Here is a 14985-nt window from a genome sequence, read left to right as displayed (position 1 = left end):
AGTGCCATTACCCAGTTCTTCAAAATACGACATCAGTGATCAAACACATGGGGAGGGGATCTGTGCGGGGAACCAGGTCTTCTAATGTAAACCTCAAACATGAAGGAAGCCATGAAAAATCACACATTGGCCGCCAATTATTATATTTACATAAGGCTTTAGTATAGAGCCAAATGGGTGCACAATCAACTCCTATATGACATACATTACTGGCCATAAACATTAGATACCCATCAGCTGTTATACTCTTACACCGAGAGCTACCTCTCCCGTATACCAATATCACTATTTCGTATACAGATGGTCCCCTAATTAAGGACACCCTACTTACAGACGACCCATAGTTAAAGACGGACCCCTCTGCCCGCTGTGACCTTTGGTGAAGCTCTCTGGAAGCTGTACTATAGTCCCAGACTGCAATGATCAGTTGTAAGGTGTAATGAAGCTTTATTGATCGTCCTGGGTCCAATGACAGCAAAACATTTTGCCAATTGTCACTGGGGCAAAAAAATTTTTTGTCTGGATCTACCATTATAAAATATACAGTTTCAACTTACATACAAATTCACCTTAAGAACAAACCTACGAACCCTATCTTGTATGGAACCCGGGGACTGCCTGTACTGTCATCACCTGATGATAAGTGGTGGTCCGAACAGAAAATGATGGCTTCTCCTAGTGATGTCCCTACCCTCATCTATATGAGAGACTTTTGACAGTCCCTTAACTACAAAAATTCTTCCATAGTAACTAAAAAAAAAAAAAAAATAAATAAAAGTTGAGGTATTTTTGGAAAACAGAGACAGTTTTTAAGCTTCAGGGTAGACGTCCTTGTCAACATTTTGTACTTTGGATTCTATTTCACCTACTAAAACTTTTGTATTACGAAGAAACGTTAGAGACTCAGGGCGGATTCTCATGTGGCCTTTTTTAAACGCATCCAAAGCGCCAAGTGGGAGGTGGTTTGGCCAAAGTGCATTTGCGTTTTGGCCAAACCCCCTCCCACTTGCATTTTGTATGTGTTTAAAAACGTGACAAAAAAATGTCACGAGGGAGTCCGCCCTCAGGGGACAGGCTTGTATAATGTCCCAGGGGATGATGCCGGTTCCTTTCCTTTTAACCACAACCATACAGAGCATAACATTCCCACTTTTTGTGACATGTGCATGATCTCTAATTTTACATTGGGCTCATGTGACAGATTGGGACGTTTTTAAGATGTCCAAGGAGAGTATAGGAGACCACAAAAAATGGCTGCTGCACAAAACTAAAAGGTCCATCGAGGTAGAGTAAGGGCTTCCTCGAATGGAAATAACGTATATACTCGAGTATAAGCCGAGCCGAGTATAAGCCGAGACCCCTAATTTTACCACCAAAAACTGGGAAAATATATTGACTTGAGTATAAGCCAAGGGTGGGAAATGCATTGGTCACAGACCCACCCCAGTATATAGCCAACCAGCCCCCTATAGTATACAGCCAGTCCAGCCTGCCCCCAGTAGTATACAGCCAGTCCAGCCTGCCCCCAGTAGTATACAGCACTGCCCCCAGTAGTATACAGCACTGCCCCCAGTAGTATACAGCACCCTAGCCTGCCCCGTGTGGTATACAGCCTGCCCCCAGTAGTATACAGCCCAGCCTTCCCCCGGTAGTATACGCCTGCCCCCAGCAGTATACAGCTTGCGCTAGCATTAAAAAAAATAAATAAACGTATATACTCACCCTCCGGTGGCCCCGATGTGCAGCGCTGCTCCCCCGATGTCCGCGCGGCTCGTCTTCAGGCTTCCGCGCCCGTCTTCTTTCTTCTGCCGGGCGCCGCCATTGCTCTCTCACATCGGGGCCACCGGAGGTTGAGTATATACGTTTATTATTTTTTAAGTATTTTTAACTTCCTATATGACTCGTGTATAAGCCGAGGGGACGTTTTTCAGCACATTTTTTGTGCTGAAAAACTCGGCTTATACACGAGTATATACGGTAAGTGATCCATGACACGTCTGTGTGATGGCCATACAAACCAACCACCAGGGGGTGCCCTACCTGCAAAACAGAGAGCAGGTCCGATCCCGGCCTTCAGCTGAGTTGCCATGTTCTGTTTAGAAATGCAATTCAACCGGAACAGGGAGAGTCTTGGCCCGATTGCATATACGTTTCAACGGAAATCTGTGATCAGTAAGGAGCGCCACGTGTTATACCAGTTCCGGTTGGCTCGGGCTTTGAAGCACAAATCAACTGGAAAGTGTGAACGCAGCCACATGTTTGCAGCTAAGGCAGTCTTTCCACCCAACATCAAACCCAACACGGTGACATCACACAGGTCACAAACAATGGGCTGCGGATCCATCGTTTGTGATCCAGGAATGCACATGCTCATGTACAGGTAAAATTAATCCAAGAATTTCACAAGCCGGGATTTTGCGTCCACACAATGGGGCTTATTTACTAAGGATCGAGCTGCTCACTTTCATCGGACTGTGTGTTTTCGGGATTTGCACGGCTATGACAGGTATTTAACAGGTGCCTGTGCTGGGACTGTGTCGCACGCAATTGGATTGTGGGACAGCTGCACTGGCTTTCATGCGACAGAAATTGATGGTCAGGCTGTCGGATGATCCAAATGATTCAGACTGAGTGCGGGATTTAACTTTCAAATTGTGTCCCAAGACAAAGCACTTACATGCACCAGGAAGAAAAAGGTGAACTCTGTCGGACCTGAGCGGGGAAGCGACACATGCAGGATATCGGGCGCACAATCTTAGTGAATTGCGGCACAGTGCATTATCATTGGACAACGCACTTTCGGTGAACTCTGCGGACGGGTAAGTGAATGTGCCCCATTATATTAAAGCACGGAAGTGAAAAAGCGCAAATTTCCTATGTTTTGTAACCAAAAGCACTGCTGTGACTTGTGATGTATGCGTTCACACGTGTTTTGCATTTTGTAAACGCATGCGTTAACTCAACATTAACACATGCGTTAACGCTCTTATTTGCAAACGTTAACAGATACGTATTTAGGCAAATCTCCTCTTCTAAGCTTTTGTCATTCGTTTGAAAACGCATGTGTTACTGCCACGTGTGAACGCACCCTCAGTAGTAAAAAGATACAAGCAGGTCAAAGGTACGATTTGTACAACATATACACAGCAGTCTATGGTGACACAAGACTAAATGCAATGTTACCTTCTCACGTCGCTGACTACTTCAGGGTCAGGCTCAGGGTGAAGACACACATGCCGTTTTTGGCCATTTTTACTAAGTGCGTTTTCAGATTGTTAAAAACGCATGTGTTAAAAAACGCATCCGTTTTTTAAAAACGCATGCGTTTTAGTTTGTTTTTCCGAAATTGCGCAATGAAAAACGCATGCATTTTTAAAAAACGGATGCGTTTTTTAACGATCTGAAAACGCACTTAGTAAAAACGGCCCAAAAACGCCATGTGTGTCTTCACCCTCACACCGCGTATTTGGACCGTTTTAAAGCATGCGCTTTCAGTCCGTTTAAAAACGAATGCATTTTTGAACGTTTACCAAGTGTTTGGCTGGTTATAGTCTGTTTTACAGCTGCCTACACTTCTTGAAATGAGGATAAACAGGTTCAAGGCAGCCAAATTCATGGTAAACATTAAAAAATGCATGCGTTTTAAAAGAACTGAAAGCGCATGCTTCAAAACAGTCCAAAAACAAGACATGTGGCACGTTTTTTGGTCATGCATTTCATCCTGTTAAAAAACTCGTGCAAACCGGAAAAAAAAAGCATGCATGTTTTAACGGACTGAAAACGCATGACTAAAAACGCCAGGTGTGACACCACCCTAAGCCTCATCTGTTCCAGGTACTTGTGACAATATATTGTTAGGGGTTGAGGATCCAAGCACAATAACTTATGTTGGCCCCTTTTTGGGAACAGACCATCAAATAGAGTGCCCATATAAAAATTAGTCTGTTCCCAGGAGACCCACTCTTTTGGGACTTCAATGCACATCTAACCCCCTAAATCATGGAATTGGTGGGATCTGACCATATATCACCAAAAAGGTGGTCCCATTCTGCCCTCCCCCCATTCCTTGAATGCTATGCTCTAACAGTCATTAGGATGGGTACATGTTCTACATTATTAGGGGAAGCAGGACCCCAATTCTTGTGACCTTTGGTCTTTGCAGCACAGAAGTACACCCCTTGCTTACTTATTATTAATATTAGGGTGCTGTCACACGGTGCATTCTTGGACCGTTTGTAAAAGCATGCATTTTTGTATGTCTACCATGCGTTTGCCTGGTTCGAATCCATTTCACAGTGGCTTACGCTTCCAGAAATGAAGAAAAACAGATTCAAACCAGCCAAACGCTCGGTAAACATACAAAAATGCATGCATTTTCAGTGGGGTTTAAAAACGGTCCAAGGACTGTACAAGATCACGTAGTGTGACAGTACCCTTAGGGTGAAGACACACATGGCGTTTTTGGGCCGTTTTTACTAAGTGCGTTTTCAGATCGTTAAAAACGCATGCGTTAAAAAACGCGTCCGTTTTTTTTTAAAACGCATGCGTTTTTTGAAAACGCATGCGTTTTTTGTCCGTTTTTCATTGCGCAATTTCGGAAAACCGGACAAAAACGCATGCGTTTTCAAAAAACGCATGCGTTTTTTAAAAACGGATGCGTTTTTTAACGCATGCGTTTTTAACGATCTGAAAACGCACTTAGTAAAAACGGCCCAAAAACGCCATGTGTGTCTTCACCCTTAGGCTGGCGCCACACAGGGCGCTTTGTCTGCGCACGCAAACGCAGACAAAGTCGCGCCCAACGGGGCGGGCCTCGGCCCGATCGCATCGGCGTTTCTATGGAACCGCCTGCGATCGGGAACGAGCCGCCGGTGTTTCGCGTTAAATTAACGCAAAACACCGGCGGCTCGTTCCCGATCACAGGCGTTTCCATAGAAACGCCGATGCGATCGAGCCGAGGCCCGCCCCGGTGGGCGCGACATTGTCTGCGTTTGCAAGCGCAGACAAAGCGCCCTGTGTGGCGCCGGCCTAAGGCCGTATTCACATGTTGCGCTTGAATTGTGTTTTGAAACACAAATCAAACACAGCGGGAAGGAGCTTTCCCCAATCTAAGCTGCGTTTAGACCTGAACTGTTGCATAACACGTTTGTAAATGCAAAGTGTGAACGTGACCTGAGCGAGTGCATTCATAATGTCTGTTACACTTGCAGCCATTGGGGGACATTTACTATGGTGCTTCCGCCAGTTTTGTGGCGCTCTCACCACATGTTCTGCTCTCAGACCTATTTATTAGCTGTCGGGGACAGAAAAAATGCCTTTTTCCGTCTGCTCCGACTCTTCTCCGAAAAGGGGCGTGGCTTTGGCGGAGTGGAAACTCAGACACAATTACTATGTGTCGCAGCCCTTTTTGGGCGGTGTAAACTGACGGAAAGTAGACCAAAAGAAAACTGGTCTAGCAGGGACTGTTGGACACATTTCTGGTGCTCGGGACAGATTTTGGTCCCAGGGACAGAAAATGGTCTCGGCGCCAGAAATGTCTCTGCACAGCTCTACAATATTAAATGTGTGTCTTCTTACCGAGACCAGGTCGGTAACAAAGCCAATGCAGACACTGTAAGTAAATGTCCCCCATTGTGTCGTGATAAAATAGATACAGGAACATTGGCTTTGCACAGCACCAGTAGTCACCACCATCAGTCATGACTGACAATGAAGTGACCACGTAGCCAAACTGGTAAACAACACAGTAGACGACTGGCTACAGGCCTCTTGTAATTACATACATTGTGTACTATACATAGCCCCCACACCCTGCCACGCTCCCCCCTATAATGACGTAGTACATAACTGTCCCCCCCATTAAAAGCAACACAGACGCGGGGTAAACCATTTGCATGTTGGGGGGTGGTCAACAAGCCAATCCCGCTTACCGTCTTCACAGATGTCACCTTCGCCTGCAGCGCATGCGCGGGACAGACGTGAGTACTGATTGGCTGGGATGTTACTTAGTGGCCGGTAACTCCGTCAAATCACAGCAGAGGAGGCGTGGCCCGTCATAGGAGCAGGTAATGGAGGGGTTCTATGTGCGCGATATATCGTGATATACCGGGAAATGTGCGCAGTCATGATAGATGCATAGCCTGTGTGTCCGAGGAGGGCGCAGTCCATGTAAAGATCTCCATGTACGTGTCTGTGTGACGTGGATGGAGAAGTTTACTTTAGGATCCGCCTCTATCGCGACACGTAGATATTTTCTCGGCCTGATACTATCGCACGATATTGCCATGAATGGTGTTATGTGTGAGTCACGTGACTGATAGAGACGCAGAAGTGTACCTAATGTGTTTATGATTTTTACTGTTTATTTATATTTATATCAGTTCTAGGGAAAGGGGGGTGATTAGAGTTTTTGGGTTTTTTTATTATATTTTTTTTTAAACTTTTTTTTTTTTTTTTTTTTACAATTTTTCTGACTTCCTAGGGTACTTTAACTCTAGGTTGTCTGATCGAACCTATCATATACTGCCACACTACAGTATGGTAGTATTTAGGGATTTTACTCCTCATTCATTACAATGTGTTGATAGCACATTGTAATGAATGGGTTAAGCCGAAGTAGCCTCGAGTCTTCGGAAGACCCGTGGCTACCATGACGTCGGATTGCCGCTCCCCGATGACGTCACTGGGAGCGACGATCCTCAGAAAGATGCCGGCGTCATCTTTTTGAAGCCACCGGTGGGAAAACACATGCGATCATGCCAGCACCAATCGCGGGTGTTATGGAGCCCGTGAGCCATCTCCTTGCACCCGGCATGTGACGTAATACTACGTCACATGTCGGTAAGGGGTTAAACTTCGTTCATACGTGCTGTTTTTAAATGCAATATAACATTTGAGGAGAGGACGTTGTGTTAACCAGAGGGCTGTGACCATTCTGGTGGAGTTGGATCTATGATAAAATGGAACAACTCCACAAACCTATAATAAGGGTGATGCCACACATGGCGTTTTTGGTCCGTTTTTAAGCATGCGTTTTCAGTCCGTTTAAAAACGCATCCTTTTGTGGCTGTTTACCATGCGTTTATCTCTTAAGGTAATTGGGAAAAAAACGGTCAAAAACTGATGCGTTTTTTAAACGGACTGAAAAAACAAGCCAATAAACACCATGGGTGGCATCGCCCTAAATTGTAAAAATGATGACATTTCCCTTTAAGGACTTCTCCCATAAGATTTACTGCTGGTAGACTCCCCTCCCCAGAATGCTCGTTACCTTGTCCAGGGGGTGATGTCTATTTTCTTTAATCCTGGAATGGCCGTATTCTGCTAAAAATCACTTTACAGAAATATGTGAATGAGCCTGAGGCTCCGGCCTGGATTGTGAGACTTGCAGACAAGCGGAGTATAATGAGAGCGGGGGCGTCAATATGAGCACCTTAGGCTCATTTACATATTTTTATAAAGTTGTTTTTAGCGGAATAAGGCCAGGATTAATGAAATCATCCCCTAGGCAAGGTAACGAGCATTTGGGTGAGGGCAGTCTACTATCAGTAAATCCGAGGGTAGATGTCCTCTAAATGTCTGTTCCATTCCTGATCTAAGGAGTTAGGCCGGGGACGGTCCAAGGGCCCACATTGTCCTAGTGCTCAACTATAAAGGGCTGTATCAGTACCAGGGCAGACAAGGGTACTGGAGACCTACCCCCTCCAGGGCAGACAAGGGTACTGGAGACCTACCCCCTCCAGGGCAGACAAGGGTACTGGAGACCTACCCCCTCCAGGGCAGACGAGGGTACTGGAGACCTACCCCCTCCAGGGCAGACGAGGGTACTGGAGACCTACCCCCTCCAGGGCAGACGAGGGTACTGGAGACCTACCCCCTCCAGGGCAGACGAGGGTACTGGAGACCTACCCCCTCCAGGGCAGACGAGGGTACTGGAGACCCACCCCCTCCAGGGTAGATGAGGGTACTGGAGACCCCTCCCCACCCCCCGAGGGCAGACGAGGGTACTGGAGACCCCCAATGATACAGTGGTGGCATCAGGAGGGTCCTTATTGACGCCCTCTAATTGGTGTGAATTTTCACACTCCAGGGAAGGAAGGAGCGGATTTTGCTGACCTAATATTATGTGTCTTATGTAACACAATGTACATAATGTAGGAACCTGACACAAACCAGTCTGTGCGGCTGTGAGTTTACTTAGTGTGGAATGTGAGCGCGGGGTCAGGCGCTTCCATCACTACACGACACGTAGCTGCACCCTATGATGTGTCCTGTACAGTACACAGGGATATGACGTAAGAGGACGCTCCTTACTCTGCCCCGTTACATCATCTCTGTTTGGGATGATTCAGTCCTTTCTAGAAATGTTAAGGGTCCCACCCAGGTCAACATCTGCAAAGAGTTTGTATGTTCTCTCCGTGTTTGTGTGGGTTTCCTCCGGTTTCCTCCCACACTTCAAAAACATACTGTTAGGCTGTTTAGATTGTGAGCCCCATGGGGACAGGGACCAATTTGCCATGCATTGTGCAGCGCTGTGTAGTCTGTGTGCACTATATAAATAAAGAATTATTATCTTCTTACACAAGACGAGCTTGCTAATGAGTAGGACATCCGTGCCCACCAATACAGCACGTGCAAAACTGACACCCAAGGATGTTATCATACACTGCCAGACCCCTAAAATAGCCATACACAAATCCCCTGGTACAGGGCCAGCGCTGGAATATGCAGTCACAGTGTAGTCACTCTGTGTACAGTCTCAGACATTTAGGACCACCACAATGGGTATTACAGTAAAAACTTACATGAGACTGTCTGAAAATGTGCCTGGCTTATCACAGTGGTTTGGGTTGACTGATAAATCTGGAGTATAGACCGCTTGTCTGCGCCAAACATTATAGCCGCACCTCTTTTTTGCTTTCCATTAAGCCACACTTCCTTGTTTCGGAAACCTTGTCCAAAACTACATGCAACATTTTGCACATTATTCCAGCACCAAATACATTAGTCTCTGTATGTATACCCTCTCCACTGTTTAGTGGCTCAGGACAAGCCTGATGCTATCTGAAAGATGAGATTTTTATCTTTAATATGACACCAGCATTATGTTTCTAGATACTATAGAACCGTAGATTGGGGCTTCTAAAATGACAATACCTCTGCAGCCTCTAAACTTGACTCATCTTGGGCAAAATAGGACTCTTCTCTGCTCACTTTTTTTCAGGGCTATGGAGTAGGTCAGGAAAACTTCTGACTCCAACTCCACCAAAATGGTCAGTGACTCTGACTCCACAGCCCTGTTTACCTGGTAACTCTACCAATACCGAGATGAGAGTGGACATTCCTTCCGGCGCCTTATTCCTCTGATCTGTAGTGGAGAAGCTTCACTTCTGAGCATAAAGTGCAGCATCATTCATCTCAACTAAAAGCCCAGTGAGCACTTATATATCTGATGGTAGATCATTGGTGCAGGAGGCTGGGTAGAGGTGAATGCAGCTAAGAAGCTCTCGCTACTCCTGGGTCCTCTCCTGTTGCTTCACTCTGCCCTAATTCCTGCAGAACATCCCCAGGAGCAGGAAAGGACCCAGGAGTGGTTAGTACTTGTCAGCTGTACTGTACTGCTCCCGATGCCGAAATACAACAAGCACGGGACATAGAACAGAGCAACACATGGAGGAGAGAAGGGAGGAAAGAAAAGGATTTTTTTTCCCCTCTGTCTGGGGTCTCCAGTACTATTATTATCTGCTCTCGGGTCTCCACTACTATTATTATCTGCTTTCGGGTCTCCACTACTATTATTATCTGCTCTGGGGTCTCCACTACTATTATTATCTGCTCTGGGGTCTCCACTACTATTATTATCTGCTCTGGGGTCTCCACTACTATTATTATCTGCTCTGGGGTCTCCACTACTATTATTATCTGCTCTGGGGTCTCCACTACTATTATTATCTGCTCTGGGGTCTCCACTACTATTATTATCTGCTCTGGGGTCTCCACTACTATTATTATCTGCTCTGGGGTCTCCACTACTATTATTATCTGCTCTGGGGTCTCCACTACTATTATTATCTGCTCTGGGGTCTCCACTACTATTATTATCTGCTCTGGGGTCTCCACTACTATTATTATCTGCTCTGGGGTCTCCACTACTATTATTATCTGCTCTGGGGTCTCCACTACTATTATTATCTGCTCTGGGGTCTCCACTACTATTATTATCTGCTCTGGGGTCTCCACTACTATTATTATCCGCTCTGGGGTCTCCACTACTATTATTATCCGCTCTGGGGTCTCCACTACTATTATTATCCGCTCTGGGGTCTCCACTACTATTATTATCCGCTCTCGGGTCTCCACTACTATTATTATCCGCTCTCGGGTCTCCACTACTATTATTATCCGCTCTCGGGTCTCCACTACTATTATTATCCGCTCTCGGGTCTCCACTACTATTATTATCCGCTCTCGGGTCTCCACTACTATTATTATCCGCTCTCGGGTCTCCACTACTATTATTATCCGCTCTCGGGTCTTCACTACTATTATTATCCGCTCTCGGGTCTTCACTACTATTATTATCCGCTCTGATCGCCGTTTTTAGTTTCTGAGGTAGTATTTATTGCCATACTGTTATAGTTATCATTTCTGGGGTGGCATTTTGTGCTGTATTGTGGCTGTTGGTGCATCTAGGGTGTTGGTTACTGATGTGGCCCTTTAAAGTTGAGCAGTATGACAATGTGGCCCTTGGAGCTACATTGCTCCAAGACCCCTAGTCTAAATCCTCAGATCAGGCATAGCACAGACTTTCAAAGGAAATGTCATATTTCTTTTATAATTTATTATATATTTGTGGAGTTAGTATATTTCATCACAAAAATTGTCACCAACTCAACAACCCTGGATATTTTATAGGGAAACGGATGAGATTTCACATCAAAAGGGAGTTATAGAAAGGACATTTCATCCCCTACCTGAGGTGGCACACTGAACCCTATTTTTGCACTCAAAATTTTCTCAAAAGAATTCCCCTTTTTTTCATTTCATTCTAACATTGACTCTTAAATCACTTTTTTAGGGTAATTCTTCGCAGCCGATATTTCACATTTTCATACATTTTTACATTTTCTTGCACTTTCTCTCATATTTTCTAGTATTGTAACAGGTGCAGCCTCATTATATTTGTGTTGCTTTATTTGGTGTCAAAACTCTGCAGTGGAAAAGTGAAATTCTTTTATAAACTTATCTAAAAGCAGTTTGGTTAGAGATGGCAGTGTTTATGTGCTGTGTACATGTAGTACAGTAAAAGGATGAGCTATATTTAGGTTTCTGGGATAATGTACATATAGTACAGTGCAAAAAATTATCTATGTACGTAGCAGTGAATGTGACCTGTGACCTGTCACTAGGTACAGACAGCTCGACCCGAATTGCCACATTCCTGGGGTGTACATGACGTGAGTTAGGGGAGGGCGATGGCCCATATAATGGCTGTGGTGCCTGGTGTAGAAGGCCTGACTATAGGAGAGAAGATGAGAGACTGCCCTATGATTGGTAATGTGTGGTACATCGCAGTGTGTTACACCCCGATGCTGTCATTTTGGGGAGTGGAGTGATAATCTGTGTCTCGTTCTCTTTGCAGGACTCATGGATCCTGAGATCTCCATCTTGTACTGCAGTCCTACCCCTCAGGGGATCCCTCAGCGGAAAGTTCACGTCCAGCTGTCACCGCTGTATCAGCGCCGGCGTCTTCCTCCCCCGTTAGAAGAAAAGATTCTTGTGGACTGGGAAGAACGGCGACAAAAGCAGCCGTGGGTGTTCAACGGAGCAAAGTTCAGGCTTCATTCTGTGCTGCCTGAAGGAGACGCCGGAGCGAAAGATGCAACCGAGCAGAATAAAGAGAAAGCGGAGAAGGAAAGCGCAGAGAGGGACGTTACTCCCAGTGAAGGCGGGGGGCTCACTCTACACCTGGCGCTGACGTGTTATAGAGACTTCCTGGGAACCAACTGGTCAGGGGAGGCGCGCGCCCTGCAGGAGAGGGGAGGACAGGAGTATGGGGACACTGAAGCCTACCTGGCACAGCCACTGGGGGTAGGAGCTGCTCTACAGTGTAAAGATGGACGCTTTGTCATGCTGAGAAGAAGTCATAAGGTGGGAGAGGCACCGGGGCTGCTCGATGTACCAGGAGGACACCCTGAACCCAAGGTAAGGGGAACCAAAAGCTGGTCATACACATGGGATCTCTGTGTGTCTAGCCTCATGCATTGTACACAGGAGATTATCTATCTATCTATCATTTCCCCTTATATAGATGGGACATCCCTGTATTTATCTATCCTCATCCCTCATACACCTGAGATATTGTTCTATCTATTCTCTTCCCTTTTACACATGGATTATATGTGTAACCATCTCTCCTGATCCCTTGTATACAATGCAGTATGATACATTAGTATTTTATTGATCCCCTGGGGGAAGGGGGGATTGTTTTGTACATAGTGTCCTGGCAATTGTTACTCACAGTTAGATATAACATTACATTTATGTACATACATACACTATGAGAGGCACGTTCCTTAGTTGTGTGTAGACCGAGTTACAGAACATTGCACTACAGCACAATACAGGTTAAAGTAACTATAATATAACCACATCTCATCACATTACATTACATACAGCATAAAAATACTATTGACAATAACAAATAGACACAGTCTATAGTAGGGGTTACCACAGTAGGTGCTGCTGTTGGCTTGTGTCAGACTGGGCACTGCCCGAGGCTCCACTTTTGGCAGTTACATGAGTTACCTGCGTCCCTATCCCTCATACACATCTATACGTACACATGGGATATCTCTGTACTTATCTATCCTCATCTATAAACATGTATCTGTCTCCTGGTTCCCTCGCACACATGTCTACTACATTCCCTGAGATATCAAAATCGACATATCCATTGGTCCCCCCCCCCCCCCACAACAACAAAAAAAAAAATCAGCTTTGTTGAAACTCATACATGTCACAAATCTGAGTGTTTGGACAATATATGCCTTCTAGGTATGACTTAAGTTCTGGAAGGTAACCTGGCTTTTTGAGGACATTGCTATTAGTCCTACCCTGCATCTTTTAATATGTATCAAATGTAAGTTACTTCTACTTAATTGTCATTTTCCTTCATTTTTTAAATTTTATTTTAGGCTGTTGCTCCTAATATTCCAGAAGAAGAGTTGAGCTTGGAAGTTCTGGAACCAGAATTGGTCATCCGAGAGCTGTTCTCATCTATTCTAGCCGAGATACGGGACGAGGTTAGTGTCTTATACATCCTCCATATATAACCGTGCTGAGCTTAAAGGGTTTGTCTCAAGTATTTGGGCTATCCCTTATCTGCAGGATACCTATCTGATCGGTGAAGCTCCGACTCCTGGGAGCCCCAATGATCAGCTTTGGAGCAAACCCTTTAAGCGAAACCCATTTAGTGGTGCCTTTCATCCTCTATAGACCACAGCTGCAGTATACACAATGGCCAGCAGGTGTCGCTGTGTCACTTGAACTGTTCTATAGTGAAGCTTAGATTGGAATCTAATGAATTCTTATACAATATTCATATTCTATTTGCATTCACTTCTTTTTTAGGTTAACCTACCCCTGTCTACACTCAGTGAACCTCTTCTTCTGGGCATTGCTCGTAACCACACCAGCGCAGGACGACCCAGCGCCGAATTCTACGTCAAGTGAGAACAGTTTTGTCATTGCTAATAAATTCCTCCTGTCTTGAAATATCTCTATGGGACTAACCCCTCTGTGTATTCTCAGGTGCAGTCTGACTTCAGAAGAGGTGAGGGAGCGCTACCTCCAGGGGGGCCCAGAAGCACACGAATCTACAGAAGTTATATTTCTTGAGAAAGAGGTAAGGCGAAGATATTCTTACAGGAGAAACAATAGCCTTACAGTTATAAGACTTAGTCGCCTACAAGGGTCGGTGACAGGACAACAATGAGGTCCTTCTACTGTGGATCCTGCAGAAAAAGGATTTTGATCACTGTATACAAATGACCGGTTAGGAGTCACAGGGGCGGAGAAGAGTCATGCTAGGCTTTCCCCCCTGACTTGACTGATGTCCCAAAGGACAAGTAGATCACCAGATTCCTACTTCAGCTGCTTGCAAAAATTTTTTTTATGTACTTGAACTATGAGACATCTATCAAGCCTAGAGACGGCATCCCAGGAGGACTCTTCTCCTGCCCCGGGGCTCCTTTAAAGATCATCTGTATCAAGATCATTCAAAGTTCTTTTTCTATCTGTTAAATATCCCAAAATATAGAAGGACATTACTGTGATGCCGTCACTGTACTTGCCCTGCTCTGGTTTCCCACATTGTATCTGGCTGGAAGTGTCGGGGGTAACAAGATCCGTTTCATCGAAATCTTGGACCATGAGGTGTTACTGCATCTGACATGACAAGTAACATTTTGTTGTCCAAAGAGGTCATAGGATTGGCTGAAATGGGTCTCATGACCCCAGCTGGGTGCAGATGAAACGCAGTTTATACACTTTGTATTTTTTTCAGACACCTCTCCACAAACCCAAGATGGATTTTCCAGAATTCATGGAAAATTTCTTTAATTCAAAGAAATCTTTACCCATACATATAAAGCTCATGGTTTTGTTTCGGACACATTTGGATAATTCAATGTTCTCTTTTTCTACAGGATTTGATGACAATAGAAAACTCAGAAATGTGGAAAGAGTTGTGTCCCTCAGCGAAAGGATGTGTGAAACTGTACCTCATGGTGCGAGAGCAAAGGTCCTAAAACCAGACCCCGTACACCGATGGCAAGGTCCTGTGTGACGCAGAGATGTCCTGTGTCCCAGATGTCTTCTATGTGTTTTATTCGGAAGACCCTGTAAATATAGACGCACAAATTCAATTTTCTGAAGCTTGTAGCTATTTAATATGTTTTGTAATAAAGTGGTTTTTCAGTATAA

General features: G+C 45.0%; 2 protein-coding genes across 5 annotated transcripts in view; one reads left to right on the top strand and one right to left on the bottom strand.

Annotated features, from left to right (window-relative positions):
* Positions 1-6079, bottom strand: part of DNAJC4 (DnaJ heat shock protein family (Hsp40) member C4) — a 19202-nt gene extending 13123 nt beyond the window's left edge. The window contains exon 1 of the mRNA XM_072118421.1: positions 5931-6079. The gene's annotated coding sequence lies outside the window, so the exon portion shown is untranslated. The remainder of the gene's footprint in view (positions 1-5930) is intronic.
* On the top strand, positions 5926-14985 carry NUDT22 (nudix hydrolase 22). 4 transcript variants are annotated; one of them, XM_072118418.1, is made up of 6 exons: positions 5926-6065; positions 11642-12204; positions 13197-13304; positions 13633-13730; positions 13813-13906; positions 14709-14985. In XM_072118418.1, exons 2-6 carry the CDS (start codon positions 11647-11649, stop codon positions 14808-14810), a joined length of 960 nt encoding a protein of 319 aa, XP_071974519.1. In that variant the 5' UTR covers positions 5926-6065; positions 11642-11646; the 3' UTR covers positions 14811-14985. The 4 variants fall into 4 exon arrangements, with proteins under 4 accessions (XP_071974519.1, XP_071974521.1, XP_071974520.1 ...); XM_072118420.1 differs by lacking the exon at positions 5926-6065 and adding an exon at positions 6161-6182; XM_072118419.1 differs by lacking the exon at positions 5926-6065 and adding an exon at positions 6222-6300.

The sequence above is a fragment of the Engystomops pustulosus genome, chromosome 7, assembly GCF_040894005.1.
Source record: "Engystomops pustulosus chromosome 7, aEngPut4.maternal, whole genome shotgun sequence".
NCBI lineage: Eukaryota > Metazoa > Chordata > Amphibia > Anura > Leptodactylidae > Engystomops > Engystomops pustulosus.
Note: the sequence above shows the minus strand (reverse complement) of the source record. Positions and strands in the feature narration are given on the sequence as shown.